Source organism: Salmo salar, chromosome ssa13, assembly GCF_905237065.1.
Source record: "Salmo salar chromosome ssa13, Ssal_v3.1, whole genome shotgun sequence".
Lineage (NCBI taxonomy): Eukaryota > Metazoa > Chordata > Actinopteri > Salmoniformes > Salmonidae > Salmo > Salmo salar.
The window spans coordinates 73,500,919-73,513,823 of record NC_059454.1 but is presented as its reverse complement, the minus strand read 5'-3'; the positions used below and the strand labels follow the sequence as shown (position 1 = coordinate 73,513,823).

The window sequence follows — 12,905 nt, the reverse complement described above, 5'->3', positions numbered from 1 at the left end:
GTTAAGACAATCGATAAATGGTTTGGCACATGAGACCGCTTCGAAATATATCTTACTCATCAAAGCTTTATTGAAAGATCAAGTTTAGCTGCAGCAAAACAGTGAACAAACATCCCTCTATAACTATGTAGACTATTACATTATTTTAACCAGATCCTGTTATTATTTTGGATGTGCCTAAAAACACCCACCATGTGCTTATTGAGAACGTGCCTCACACATACAGTGTATTCAGACCCCTTCAGTTTTTCCATATTTTGTTATGTTACAGGTCAAATGGATTAAATAAAACATTTTCCTCATCAATCTACACACAATACCCCATAATGACAAAGTCAAAAAAGGTGTTTAGAAACTTTTGCATATTTATAAAAAAAAAAAAAAACAGAAATGCCTAATTTATATAAGTAGTCAGACCCATTGCTGAGACTTGAAATTTAGCTCAGGTGCATCCTGTTTCCATAAATCATCATTGAGATGTTTCTACAACTTGATTGGAGTCCACCTGTGGTAAATTCAATTGATTGGACATGATTCGGAAAGGCACACAACTGTCTATATAAGGTCCCACAGTTGACAGTGCATGTTAGAGCAAAAACCAAGCCATGAGGTCGAAGGAATTGTCTATAGAGCTCCAAGACAGGATTGGGTTGAAGCACAGATCTGGGGAAGGGTGCCAAAACATTTCTGCAGCATTGAAGGTCCCCAAGAACACAGTGGCCTTCATCATTCTTAAATGGAAGAAGTTTGCGACCACCAAGACTCTTCCAAGAGCTGGCCGCCCTGCCAAACTGAGCAATCGAGGGGAAAAGGGCCTTGGTCAGGGAGGTGACACTGACAGAGCTCTAGAGTTCTACTGTGGAGATGGGAGAACCTTCCAGAAGGACAACCATCTCTGCAGCACTCCACCAATCAGGCCTTTATGGTAGAGTGGCCAGACGGAAGCCACTCCTCAGTTAAAGGCATGACAGCCCGCTTGGAGTTTGCCAAAAGGCACCTAAAGGACTTTCAGAATCATGAGATACAAGATTCTCTGGTCTGATGAAACCAAGATTGAACTCTTTGGCCTGAGTGCCAAGCGTCACGTCTGGAGAAGCATGGTGGTGGCAGCATCATGCTGTGGGGATGTTTTTCAGCGGCAGGGACTGGGAAACTAGTCAGGATCGAGGGAAAGATGAATGGAGCAAAGTACAGAGAGATTCTTGATGAAAACCTACTTCAGAGTGCAAAGGTTCACCATCCTTGAGTGGCCCAGCCAGAGCCCGGACTTGAACCAGATCGAATATCTCTGGAGAGACCTGAAAATAGCTGTGCAGCGACGCTCCCCCATACAACCTGACAGAGCTTGAGAGGATCTGCAGATGGGAGAATGGGAGAAACTCCCCTAATATAGGTGTGCCAAGCTTGTAGCGTCATACCCAAGAAGACTCGAAGGCTGTAACTGCTGCCAAAGTTTCTTCAACAAAGTACTGAGTAAAGGGTCTGAATACTTATGCAAATGTTAGATTTCAGTTTTTTATTATTAATAAATGTGCAAAAATGTCTAAAAACCAGTTTTTGCTTTGTCATTATGGGGTTATTGTGTGTAGATTGATGAGGGGGGAAAAAAACTATTTAATACATTTTAGAATAAGACTGTAACGTAACAAAATGTGTAAAAAGTCAAGGGGTCTGAATTATTTTTGAATGCACTGTACAATACAATATACAGAAGCCTAGTATGTTTTATTTGAGGAGAAGTGCGATGCGTAAAGGACTATACACGTTGAAGCCAATTACATCAATGTTGGCTGTCAACACTCCAAACATAAAACAAACAATGGATGTTGCTATCACTTGTTACTGTAGTTTATGCTATTTAATAAACTGTACTATCAATTCACAATAGACTACAATGAGGATATTTCGAAATTGTAGTTGATGACAACGCAAAGACCGTCAATAACCTACAGAATTTGAGACAAACGCATGCAGTATTAAACCATGGAACGTCTTGATTGGCCAGTGAATGGCCAAGCCCTCGTCAAGTCTAGAACTTGTTTATTCATCAAAACCCAGCCCTTTCACGCCACCGCAAGCCATTGCGCTCATAATAAAGGCAGTGAAAATAGCAAAAATATTTGCGACACACCCCTGGACCTATAGCGCTACCGTCAGAGCTTAGATTTACCATTGCATTAGGCTTGTTCAAATTTTTCTTACCGCCATACCTTTTCAATTTAGTGCTTAATCTTAATCTGAGCCACTTTAAAATGAATTACTTGGCTGTGATGTCACTCGCCACTTTTTTCCTTGCCTGGAGCATTTTTACTCTCTGGAAAGTTTTATTTCTGTCAAAGAAAACAGGGCATAATTATAAGTGCTCTGGCTGAAATGACATGCCACTGGCTGCTGCAGCAGCAGCAGCAGCAGCATAACTCTATCCCTGGCTGGGTATGCCTGTCACCCACTCTACACCAGGGATGGGCAACTTTGATGGGGTTGGGGGCCATAAAAAAAAATCAGAATTCTTCATGTGGGGCGGCAGTGACTCGCGGGTCTGCGTACCCACATTCATATCCTTTTGGGGTCCCTACGTGAAATTTTGTTGAGCAAAACATTTTAGCGCCATCCGTCATGGCAGCGGTGAGAAAGTGAATTTCCTGCAATTCTACACATTTTTGCAATGGGGCGGAGAGAAGATTTAGCAATTTTATAACTAATTTCATGAGGTGGAGAGAAATGTGTGCAGTTTTTAAATATGATATCTAAGTGAGAGTGACTAACACTACGTCTAACTGGCCATGAAAGAGATTATTGGCAGATACCAATATCATGTTTCTTATAGGACAACACCAACCAATTATGAATGTGGCATATTGCACAAAGAGTTCTTATTATGTGGTATCATTTTCTTGCTTTATTTGAGTTGCAGGAGTACCTTTCCCTGGTATATTTTGTGTGTGTGCGCATGTGTGCTCCGTTTGCTGTGGTGGCTGGCCTCCATGGGTGTTCTGGAATATGTTGGGGTGTTCTGTGTGTCGTGGCTCCCTGCTCTGTGTGTGCTGTTATGATAAGTGTGTGTGCTCTGGCATGTATGTGTGTCATGATAAATTGGCCCTCCTGGTTGCCTTTGGTTCCCCACAGGGTATCAGAGTACTGCAGGCAGTAGGGCGACAGAGTGAGTGGGAGAACACTATGTTGGGCCAAAAGGGCACCCATTATGACATCCTCAGGGTATGATGTCACCTGGCCTGTTGACCATCACCGTAGCAATGCCTAACTTGAACCCACGCTTCACTGGTACCTGCTGGATACCAGTGTCCCTCAGAGAAAGAAAACGGAAGCAGACACTCTTTGGGCAAGATGTTTTTTTCTATAAATAATATGGAGTGTAATTGTTAGAGGTCAGTGGCCTGTACATACGGCCCATCGTGGTTAAAGTGTGGGCTGTTCAAGAGCTGCTTACACTGCGTGCCTCCTTCTCCTACACACACACACACAGTCACACACACACAGTCACACACACAGTCACACACAGACACATACACACACAGACACACTCTCCCCTCGCCCCACCCCTCCACACACTCCCCTCCTCTCCATGCTCTCCATGACAGTGATAATGAAGCAATGACACGGGATAATCAGAGCGTCCCGTTGCTTAACGAAGTATAAATAATAAACAAGCGTGGCGGTGGCGTCTGGGCCCAGCCTATGATTAACATGCGTAATCATGCGTAAGTAATTATAGCCGGTTCAGCTCCCAGTGGCCGGGGGGCTGCTTGCTGTCTGTGCCCTGATGGCTCCCAGATGTGGCTGGTGGGACGGAAGAGAGGCGAGGAGAGCCCAGGGCGAGTGGGAGACGTGCCTACCTCTCCAGCCTCACTGGTTAACCCTAATGGGCCACATATTATGACCCAATGGAGCTTTTATGTGCCTGACATTCACAGCGACAGTCGGCCGTGACCGTACATTTATTTATGGAACTGGGGGGATTGCCCCGTCACGCTAAATGGAGGTCTCTGTCTAGAGTCGTTTCCCCATGCCCGGGTTAATGCTCATCCACGGTATTGTGTCGTCTATGTGGGTCCTGCCAAGGCTAGACACCCTTGTTAACCGATGGGTGTCCCCCAGTGGCTAGTGGACACAGGCCATTACCAACATGATTAGTACAGTCCCTATAATACAGTACACACAGAAATATATGAGTAATGATTTCACAATATTATTGATATTGAATGTCTCCTCTCTCTCTCTCTCTCTCTCTCTCTCTCTCTCTCTCTCTCTCTCTCTCTCTCTCTCTCTCTCTCTCTCTCTCTCTCGTAGAAGGCTGTGTATGCTGCTCGTGTCTCTGATGTCAGCCGGGGGTCATGATTCAGACTGGAGCAGATCCTGCAGGCCCCACCAAAGTAAGTCCACTGGTCCAGACAACATCTCTACACTTAACCTTGTCCATACTGCATTGGATCAGCTGTACCATTAAAACCTCTCAGACGTAAAGTCCCCTGTTTTGGGGAGCTGCATGGTTCTGGTACCGGTTCTGACCGACATTTCCGCTTATAAATCGACATGTGGACATCATATATCGAAATGGCTTGCATTGAGCAGTAGCCCTGATTCTCACGGGCACACGAGTATGTCGCTTCTGCCTGTGTGAAACAGGATGTGAAATCTGACACCATTTGAAGCTGGGATGTCCCTCCTACCATTTAATTCGCTCTTCCGACTGTCCATTAACTCCTGGCTGAACCCTACATCACAGCCACTAACAACGCATATGCCTAGAATCCTTACATGGTAATGCAGCAGGAGAGAGTGGTTTTGTCTCTGTAGCACATGCAGAGATTGATTTATAGCCAGTAATCTAAAATCAATAGATTTGAAACAAAAACCTTTTTCTGTTTGTCATAGACGGACAATATTAATCCGAGGTGAAAGGGAAGTTCCTAACGAGTTCAGGAAGCCAAGATAGAGCTCTGTGAGACGTTCACAGCGATGGGGGAAGACATTTTGATCATGAGAGACCTTTAGAAAATATGCACATTTTTTCTAACACTAATTATACAAAGATGTATTTTACAGTTATAAGGAAGGTGAAATCTTATCGTGTTATTTTATAAATTGATTATAGTATATTTAGACAAATATAAGTCATTTCAGGCCTTATTCATACAGTTTTGTTGAATAGGAAATACATCATGTGGCCTCCCGAGTGGTGCAGCGGTCTAAGGCGCATCACAGTGTTGCGGCGTCGCTGCTGTTGCAATGTCACAACCGGCCGTGACGGGGAGTCCCATAGGGCGGTGCACAATTGGCCCAGTGTTATCCAGGTTAGGGGAGGGTTTGGCAGGGGGGCTTTACTTGGCTCCTTGTGGCGGGCCGGGCACCTGAAGGCAGACTACGGTCATCAGTTAAACGGTGTTTCCTCTGACACATTGGTGCAGCTGGCTTCCGGGTTAAGTGAGCCAGTGTTTAGAAGCGCGGCTTGGCGGGTCATGTTTCAGAGGACGCATGACTCGACCTTTGCCTCTTAATCACAAAAAAAAAGAAAATACATCATATAAATGATTTCCTATTTTCATATTCTGATCGTATTTGTACTGTGTACTTGAGCTTGTGTCCTTAAAAGTGACTACACCTCAGCAATGTATAATTATTTTTAACAGAAAGGTGAGAAGTTAACCTTTCTTGGAGTGTGCATCATTACTAGTTATTGTTTATGGCCCTCATGATAAATAACTACATTTGGGGATTACGTAGATAACATTTTAGATTTTAGTCAATGGATTGCTTGTCACTTATTAGTCAGAGAGAGTACATTGTTGGACATATTCTGTGACTGAAAGAGTCTCCTCAGTCCATTTGGATACTGTGAATGGAGGAGATGCACAAGTGTATCAATGCAGAGAAGTAGAGTTTGGAAGCAGTATACACCGTGTGTGTGTGTGCATGCGTGCTTATGTGCACGTGGTGCGCACTGCACATGCATGCCACACGTGTGTAAGTGTGTGAGTGACCGGTATGTGTGTGAGTGAGAACCTTCATGGCCTCTTCTGGGAATGATTGAGCTGGACTGCTTTTCCCATCCTCTTCCTTTCTCTCCATATACCAGTGGATTAGAGTGGGCCAATTGACTCCACCAGTGTTATGTCTGTTTATTCTAAAGCCATGACAGTGTACTGTGTGACTGCTGGGCGTTAATTTTACTGGCTGCAGAGCCGCTTTTTATCTCCATAAATTCCCCTTCTCTCCTCAGTAATACAGAGGACGACCAGATGGGGGTCCCCCAAGGATCCTATTCACAGGATAGGGTTTCATATCAGCCTGGAGAATACTTTTCCAAAAGGAAATAGTCCAGGATTGTAGCTATTCATTGTCCAGTATTGGACAATGAAACCTGAGGTTTACGTTTCCCTTGTGGTATTGTCTGCAGGTCTGGGCTCCTTGTTAGCCTCGCACCTGTGTGTAGTGCTTTTGTGATGTTATCGTAGCATTATTTCACCTTTTAACATTTTAGGTTAGTAGATATGTGAATGCATTGGGTTGACTCAAGTGGATGATAGGGAGATTGTGTCTTTTGAGGGAAGCAATAGGGCCATTGTGGATGGCTCCAGTGTGTGATCACTCCTATTTGGTTTGGCTGCAGGCCCGGGACCGTGGAGTCTGCAGATTGCAGTCTACGTCGTTGTCTACATGTACTGCATCTGACATACCATTAACAAGTCTGCATGTCCCAGCATTTGGTCGTAAAAAGTGACAATTTAATGCCAACAGTCATGAGACTGTGTCATATGACATAAGTCAGTTATGACATTAATAAGTTATGTGTGATTTGATGTCCTCCATAGGTCGTGCTTCCAAATGGTGCTGAATGACGGGTAACAGTAGGTTTTAAAAAGTAGGTTATTTCTCATGCTCTCTCTTGTCTCTCTGCAGCAGACATACAATGAGTGTACTGAACATTAGGAACACCTTCCTAATATTGAGTTGCAACACCCTCAGAACAGCCTCAATTCGTTGGGGCATGGACTCTACAAGGTATCGAAAGCGTTCCACAGGGATGCTGGCCCATGTTGACTCGAAGGCTTCCCACAGTTATGTCAAGTTGGCTGGATGTCCTTTGGGTGGTGGACCATTCTTGATACACACGGGATACTGTTGAGTGTGAAAAACCCAGCACCTACTACCATACCCCGTTCAAAGGCACTTAAATATTTAGTATTTCCCATTCACCCTCTGAATGGCACACATTCATGTCTCAATTCACTCAAGGCTTTAAAATCCTCGTTTAACTTGTCAACTCCCCTTCATCGACACTGATTGAAGTGGATTTAGCAAGTGACATCAATAAGGGATCACAGCTTTCACCTGGAATCACCTGGTCATGGAAAGAGCAGGTTTTCCTAATGTTTTGTACACTGAGCTGGTCCATTCTTAGCACCAGAAGCAGCAACAGCAGCAGTCAGGAATGAGCTTCATACATATAGAATTGTGAGAATCGCAATACATATCGTATCGACACCTAAGTATCATTGTAATATTGTATCGAGGGGCCCAGTCCTATCTAATATCCCTGTGAAAGACCTCAAAGTCTGTGTATGAGTGGAGGACTGGTGAGTTGTGGGAGTAGGGGACAGACTGGGAGAGACTGTGGATACAGAGACTCAATGATCTGTGTGTCATATCCACCTCTCTTTTCTCTTTAGGGGATCTGCTTCTTCTGTAGAAGTATATTCTAAATGGGAACATTGTACACATTTCCAGGGACTATCCAGTCACCATTGAGTTGAATGGACTGCTACCTTGTGGAAACCATAGATCCTCACTGACTGGTTGATCCTGTGTTTTGCGGGTCTATAAGCGTGTCTATAAGTGCTATTCCCACACGTCAATTCCTCACAATTCCAAGTCTGACAAAGAGGAGCAGGTTAGACTTCTCGCCCGTCGTTCCAGGAAATCTGAGACACTGAGAATCTGAGAATTCAGGAATTTTATTTGCGCGGGGATCAGACCATAGCCCTTTTCTCTCTCTCTCTCTCTCTCTTTTTTCTTTCTTTGGATTCTTTGGTCGTGTGTGTTTTTTAAGACCAAGGAGGGGGAGTGTGGGGTAGAGGGAGACAAACTTGCGGTCTGGTCACGTTTCGATTCAATTATGTGCAGGCCCGGCATGTGGAGCAAACCTGGGTAGATATTTCAGTCATTTGTTACCCGGCAGCCTCGGTGCGGGGCCGGAGCGGTTGCCAAGTTGTGACCAAGACGCTGACACGCGCTCACATCTGTGCACGGCCCCGGCTGCAGGCAGTCAGTCAGCCAGGCCAGATGTGCTGCTAAGCGTGGCAGCTAGAGAGAGAGATAGACAGACAGTGCTCCGCAGCACACAGAGGTAATCCATCCCGCACTCCTCCTCTCCTATATTCTATCTCTCCTCTGTTGTGTCTACACTCTCCTGTTGACATAGTTTACTCTCTTGTGCCCACTCTTTCCTTCCTCTGTCATGTCTTTTCTTCTTTATCTCCTCTCTTTTCCTGTCTCTCATCTCCTCTCTGTTCTCTCTTAGTATTCTTCTCTCATCTTTTGTCTCTCACCCTGTTTCTGTTTCTCTGACTCTTTGGCTTCTCCGGTTCTCAGTCTGTGTATCCTGTGTAAGGCTCTGGGTTAGAGACCACAGGTTGTTTTATGTGTTCCTGTGTGAGTGGGGGGGTCTGGGAGGCAATCTCTGGCTTCCTGTGCTATTTTCAGCTGCCTATATAAAAAGTCCAAAATAAATGCTACAGTTCTCCAGTGGGCAATTGCTTTTTCTTCTCTGAAATAGATCTTATCATGTAGTCTACAAAGGCATGCATTTTTGTGTCAGTGGGATAGTTGTGTGCGAAAGTTTGGGTTATACAGTGCATTCGAAAATATTATGTTTACATACGTTTTCAGAACCTTTACTCAGTACTTTGTTGAAGCACCTTTGGCCACGATTACAGCGTCTTCTTGGATATGACGCGACAAGCTTGGCACGTCTCTATTTGGGGAGTTTCTCCAATTTTTTTCTGCAGATCCTCTCAAGCTCTGTCAGGTTGGATGGGAGAGTCGCTGCACAGCTATTTTCAGGTCTCTCCAGGATGTTAGATCTGGTTCAAGTCCGGGCTCTGGCTGGGCCACTCAAGGACATCTAGAGACTTGTCCCGAAAATCTGTGGAGGGAGCTGAAGGTTCAAGTTTAGTCCCACTCCTCTTTGCAGATCTTCTCCAAGTCATTAAGGTTTCGAGGCTGACGTTTGGCAACTCGAACCTCCACAGATTTTCTATGGGATTAAGGTCTGGAGACTGGCTAGGCCACTCCAGGACCTTAATGTGCTTCTTCTTGAGCCACTCCTTTGTTGCCCTGGCCGTGTGCTTTGGGTCATTGTCATGCTGGAATACCCATCCACAAGCCATTTTCAGTGCCCTGGTTAAGGGAAGGAGGTTCTCACCCAAGATTTGACGGTACATGGCCCCGTCCATCGTCCCTTTCATGCGGTGAAGTTGTCCTGTCCCCTTAGCAGAAAAACACCCCCAAAGCATAATGTTTCCACCTCCATGTTTGACGGTGGAGATGGTGTTCTTGGGGTCATAGGCAGCATTCCTCCTCCTCCAAACACGGCGAGTTGAGTTGATGCCAAAGAGCTCCATTTTGGTCTCATCTGACCACAACACTTTCACCCAGTTGTCCTCTGAATCATTCAAATGTTCATTGGCAAACTTCAGACGGGCATGTATATGTGCTTTCTTGAGCAGGGGGACCTTGCGGGCGCTGCAGGATTTCAGTCCTTCACGGCGTAGTGTGTTACCAATTGTTTTCTTGGTGACTATGGTCACCAGCTGCCTTGAAATCATTGACTAGATCCTCCCGTGTAGTTCTGGGCTGATTCCTCACCGTTCTCATGATCATTGCAACTCCATGAGGTGAGATCTTGCATGGAGCCCCAGGCCGAGGGAGATTGACAGTTCTTTTGGGTTTCTTCCATTTGCGAATAATCGCACCATCTGTTGCCACCTTCTCACCAAGCTGTTTGGCAATGGTCTTGTAGCCCATTCCAGCCTTGTGTAGGTCTACAATCTTGTCCCTGACATCCTTGGAGAGCTCTTTGGTCTTGGCCAAAGAGTTTGGAATCTGATTGATTGCTTCTGTGGACAGGTGTCTTTTATACAGGTAACAAACTGAGATTAGGAGCACTCCCTTTAAGAGTGTGCTCCTAATCTCAGCTCGTTACCTGTATAAAAGACACCTGTGAGCCAGAAATCTTTCTGATTGAGAGGGCTCAAATACTTATTTCCCTCATTAAAATGCTAATCAATTTATAACATTTTTGACATGCGTTTTTCTGGATTTTTTTGTTGTTATTCTATCTCTCACCTACCATTAAAATTATAGACTGATCATTTCTTTGTCAGTGGGCAAACGTACAAAATCAGCAGGGGATCAAATACTTTTTTCCCTCACTGTACGTAAAAACAACCAGATGTACACTCTTAGAAAAAAAGGTGCTTTCTAGAACCTAAAAGGGTTCTTCGGCTGTCCCCATAGGAGAACCCTTTGAAGAACCCTTTTTAGTTCCAGGTAGAACACTTTTGGTTCCAGGTATAATCCTAGAGGGTTCTACATGGAATCCAAAAGTGTTCTACCTGGAACCAAAAAGGGTTCTACTTGGAACCATGAAGGGTTCTCCTATAGGGACAGCCAAAGAACCCTTTTGAAATCCTTTTTTCTAAGAGTGTAACTGTTCCATCATCCATACAATTGCAATTCCTAGTCATTTTCTGCCTAATTGGCAGCACAAGCCTCTGGGTTCATGGATGTGAGGAGCATAAATAAACCTCAGAGTCTCTCTAGGCTCAATGTGCAGGCTCTGTGTCCAGGCTCTGTCACAGGCTGGGCCAGTCTTAGCTCCAGAAGCAGCAACAGCAGCAGTCAGGAATGACTGTTTATTTCCACCATCAGGATGACTGATGCTATCCCACTGAGGACTCCAAGTTTTCAGCACACTGCGTGTAGTGTCTCAGGGCCCCGGCCCCGCCAGCCCTGCTCAGCTAAAAACATTAAGTCCTCCATTCCTGGCATGGAGCGAGGGACAAAGGCAGAGGCCCTGTCTGGAAACCAGCCTGCAGCAGGTTGCTCTCAAAAGGACCACTTTGCAAGGTGCCAAAGGACTCTATTGGAGTGTCTGGTAGAGTGACCCGAACAGACAGCTAGAGGGTTGGACTGGAGGTTCTGGGAAATTCCACTGGTTGGGTTTAGTTGGGGTTGGGAAGAAGGGTTACGCTATGTTGCTGTTTTTCCTCTAGCATGGATTGTTTGTTTGTAGGCTCATGACCCTGTGTTGGAGCTTTTCACAGTGTGCTCTTAAAACGTCAAATCATACCATCAATACATTTTGGTTACACTCTCTGTTCAGGCACGGTCTATAATGGGTTTATAAAGGTGTTATGTTTCTGGTTAGGGTAGGTTTTAAGTCACAGTGGGTACAACATCTCCAATGCACTTTTTTATAAACGCACTCACCGAGTCAGCTTATAGGTCGATGCTGTTCTCTGAGGGTGATCGAAACATATTCCAGTCCGCGTGATCAAAACAATCTTGAAGCGTGGCTTTCGATTGGTCGGACCAGCGTTGAATGGTTCTCTTCACTGGTACATCCTGTTTGAGTTTTTGCCTATAAGACGGAAGGGGCAAGATGGCGTCGTGGTCGGATTTGCCGAAGGGGAGGGTAGGGGAGGGCATTGTATGCATCGCGGAAGTTAGAGTAGCAGTGGTCGAGGGTGTTGCGCTCGCAATCAATATGCTGGAAGAATTTAGGAAAGACTTGTTCTCAAATTTGCTTTGTTAAAATCCCCAGCTACAATAAATGCAGCCTCAGGATGTATGGTTTTCAGTTTGCATATAGTCCAGTGAAGTTCCTTGATGGCCGTTTTGGTGTCTGATTGAGGGGGAATGTACACAGCTGTGACTATAACTGACGAGAATTCTCTTGGAGGTAAAACGGCCGGCACAAGATTGTAAGGAATTCTAGATAGGGTGAGCAGAAGGACTTGAGTTCCTGTATGTTGTTATGATTACACCGTTAGTCGTTAATCATAAAGCATACACCCCCGCCCTTCCTTTTCCCAGAGAGGTGTTTATCTCTGTCAGCGCAATGCATGGAGTAGCCCGGTGGCTGAACCGATTCCGACAACATATCCCAAGAGAGCCATGTTTCCATGAAACAGAGAATGTTACAATGTCTCTCTGGAAGGCAACCCTTGCTCAAATTTCGTATACCTTGTTCTCAAGAGACTGGACATTGGCTAGTAGTATACGTGGGAGCGGTGTGCGATGTGCATGTCTACGGAGCCTGGCCAGGTGGCCGCTTTGTCTGCTCCTTCTGCAGCGCTGTTGTTTTGGGTCGCCTACTGGAATTAGCTCCATTGTCCTGGGTGGTGGTCCAAACAGAGGATCCGCTTCGGGAAAGTCGTATTCCTGGTTGTAATATTGGTAAGTTGACGTTGCTCTTATATCCAATAGTTCTTCCCGGCTGTATGTAATAAGACTTAAGATTTCCTGGGGTAACAATGTAAGAAATAATACATAAAAAAACAAAATACTGCATAGTTTCCTAAGAATTTGAAGCGAGGCGACCATCTCTGTCGGCGCCATACTGCTACTGCTGGGTGGATGGATGGCGGCATTCGTGCAAAACTGAAAGCGCCATCCACTGCATTTAACCATGGAAAGAGGTCTGGGAATATGTCTGAATATCAACAGTGTACCTATTCCCTCCACAAGGCAATCAAACAAGCGAAATGCCAGTACAGGGACAAGGTGGAGTCGCAATTGAACGGCTCAGACACAAGATGTATGTGGCAGGGTCTACAGGAAATCACCTACTACAAAAAAAAATCCAGCCATGTCACAGACAC

General features: G+C 45.2%; 1 protein-coding gene across 5 annotated transcripts in view; it reads left to right on the top strand.

Moving 5' to 3' along the window:
* Nucleotides 1-12,905, top strand: part of LOC106567682 (transcriptional regulator Erg-like) — a 105,812-nt gene that overhangs the window by 34,009 nt on the left and 58,898 nt on the right. For 4 of the 5 annotated variants that reach the window (XM_014137254.2, XM_014137253.2, XM_014137249.2 and 1 more), the window contains exon 2: nucleotides 4,309-4,391. In XM_014137254.2, coding sequence (XP_013992729.1) covers nucleotides 4,353-4,391 — 39 coding nt within the window. In that variant the 5' untranslated portion in view covers nucleotides 4,309-4,352. The remainder of the gene's footprint in view (nucleotides 1-4,308; nucleotides 4,392-12,905) is intronic. The other variant, XM_014137250.2, reaches the window with a different exon arrangement.